The sequence below is a fragment of the Triticum dicoccoides genome, unplaced genomic scaffold, assembly GCF_002162155.2.
Source record: "Triticum dicoccoides isolate Atlit2015 ecotype Zavitan unplaced genomic scaffold, WEW_v2.0 scaffold112581, whole genome shotgun sequence".
Classification (NCBI taxonomy): domain Eukaryota; kingdom Viridiplantae; phylum Streptophyta; class Magnoliopsida; order Poales; family Poaceae; genus Triticum; species Triticum dicoccoides.
This window is the reverse complement of record NW_021177949.1, coordinates 1-1549: the sequence shown is the minus strand read 5'-3', so window position 1 is coordinate 1549 and position 1549 is coordinate 1. Positions and strand designations below refer to the sequence as shown.

Here is a 1549-nt window from a genome sequence, read left to right as displayed (position 1 = left end):
GCAGGCAGGTGCAAATATTCCGAGTTCGAAGGGTTCTTTCGACCCGATCGTGCCAAGGTAGTAGGAAAAGAGTTAGCGTCCTATTACGGCACGGACCACGGGCAAAGAGTACGAATATGACGCGAACGATCACGGCCTTCCAACCGGAGTCGGCCGTGCCTTCAATAAAGGGTGCAACCCCCACGTCTCCACCTCACCTCACCACAACACCAACGCAAATCAGCGCTCGACAACATCCAACGAGAGTAGTAATACACGAGAGACCACGCAGCAAGTCGATCAACGAGAGTTGAAGGCGATGGTGAGCGCGGCGGCGTCAAAGAAGGCGGCGAACCGGCTGGTGGTGGAGGAGGCCGCCACCAACGACGACAACTCCGTGTGCAACCTCCACCCGGCCACAATGGAGAAGCTCTCCATATTCCAGGACGACATCGTGCTGCTCAAGGGCAAACGTCGCCACAACACGGTCTGCATGGCACTGGCCGACGACACCTGCGAGGGGCACAAGCTCAGGATCAACAAGGTAGCCCGCTCCAACCTGCGCGTGCGCATCGCCGACGTCGTGTCCGTGCACCTGTGCCACGACGCCAAGTTCGGTAAGCGCGTGCACATCCTCCCTCTGGACGACACCGTCGAGGGCATCACGGGCAACCTCTTCGACGCCTACCTCAAGCCCTACTTCGTGGACGCCTTCCGCCCGGTCCACAAGGGCGACCTCTTCCTCGTGCGCGGCGGCATGCGGAGCGTCGAGTTCAAGGTCATGGAGATCGACCCCGCGGTGGACTACTGTGTCGTGGCGCCCGACACGGAGATATTCTGCGAGGGTGAGCCGGTCAAGCGGGAGGACGAGGAGAGGCTTGACGACGTCGGCTACGATGACGTGGGTGGCATGGGGAAACCGCTGACTCTCATCAGGGAGCTCGTCGAGCTGCCACTTAGGCATCCGCAGATCTTCAAGAGCATTGGCGTCAAGCCTCCCAAGGGCATCCTCCTGTACGGCCCTCCAGGGTCCGGCAAGACGTTGATCGCCCGTGCGGTGGCCAACGAGACCGGGGCCTTCTTCTTCCTTATCAACGGGCAAGAGATAATGTCGAAGATGGCCGGAGAGAGCGAGAGCAACCTGAGGAAGGCCTTCGAGGAGGCTGAGAAGAACACGCCCTCTATCATCTTCATCGACGAGATCGACTCCATTGCTCCGAACAGGGAGAAGACTCACGGCGAGGTCGAGAGGCGCATCGTCTCCCAGCTGCTGACACTGATGGATGGCATGAAGGCCCGCGCGCACGTCATCGTCATGGGCGCGACGAACCGTCCCAACAGCATCGACCCTGCCTTGAGGCGATTCGGAAGGTTTGATCGCGAGATCGACATCGGCGTGCCGGACGAGGTCGGGCGTCTCGAAGTGCTCCGCATCCACACCAAGAACATGAAGCTGGATGAGGACGTCAACCTTGAGCTGATTGCCAAGGATACACATGGCTACGTGGGCGCCGACTTGGCCGCGCTCTGCACCGAGGCGGCGCTGCAGTGCATCAGGGAGAAGATGGAC

The 1549-nt window shown here is 60.5% G+C and overlaps 1 protein-coding gene across 1 annotated transcript; it reads right to left on the bottom strand.

Annotated features, from left to right (window-relative positions):
- Positions 1 to 316: 316 nt before the first annotated feature.
- LOC119343017 lies at positions 317 to 1477 on the bottom strand. The gene has a single exon (XM_037614239.1). It carries the CDS (start codon positions 1475 to 1477, stop codon positions 317 to 319), a length of 1161 nt encoding a protein of 386 aa, XP_037470136.1.
- Positions 1478 to 1549: the final 72 nt, after the last annotated feature.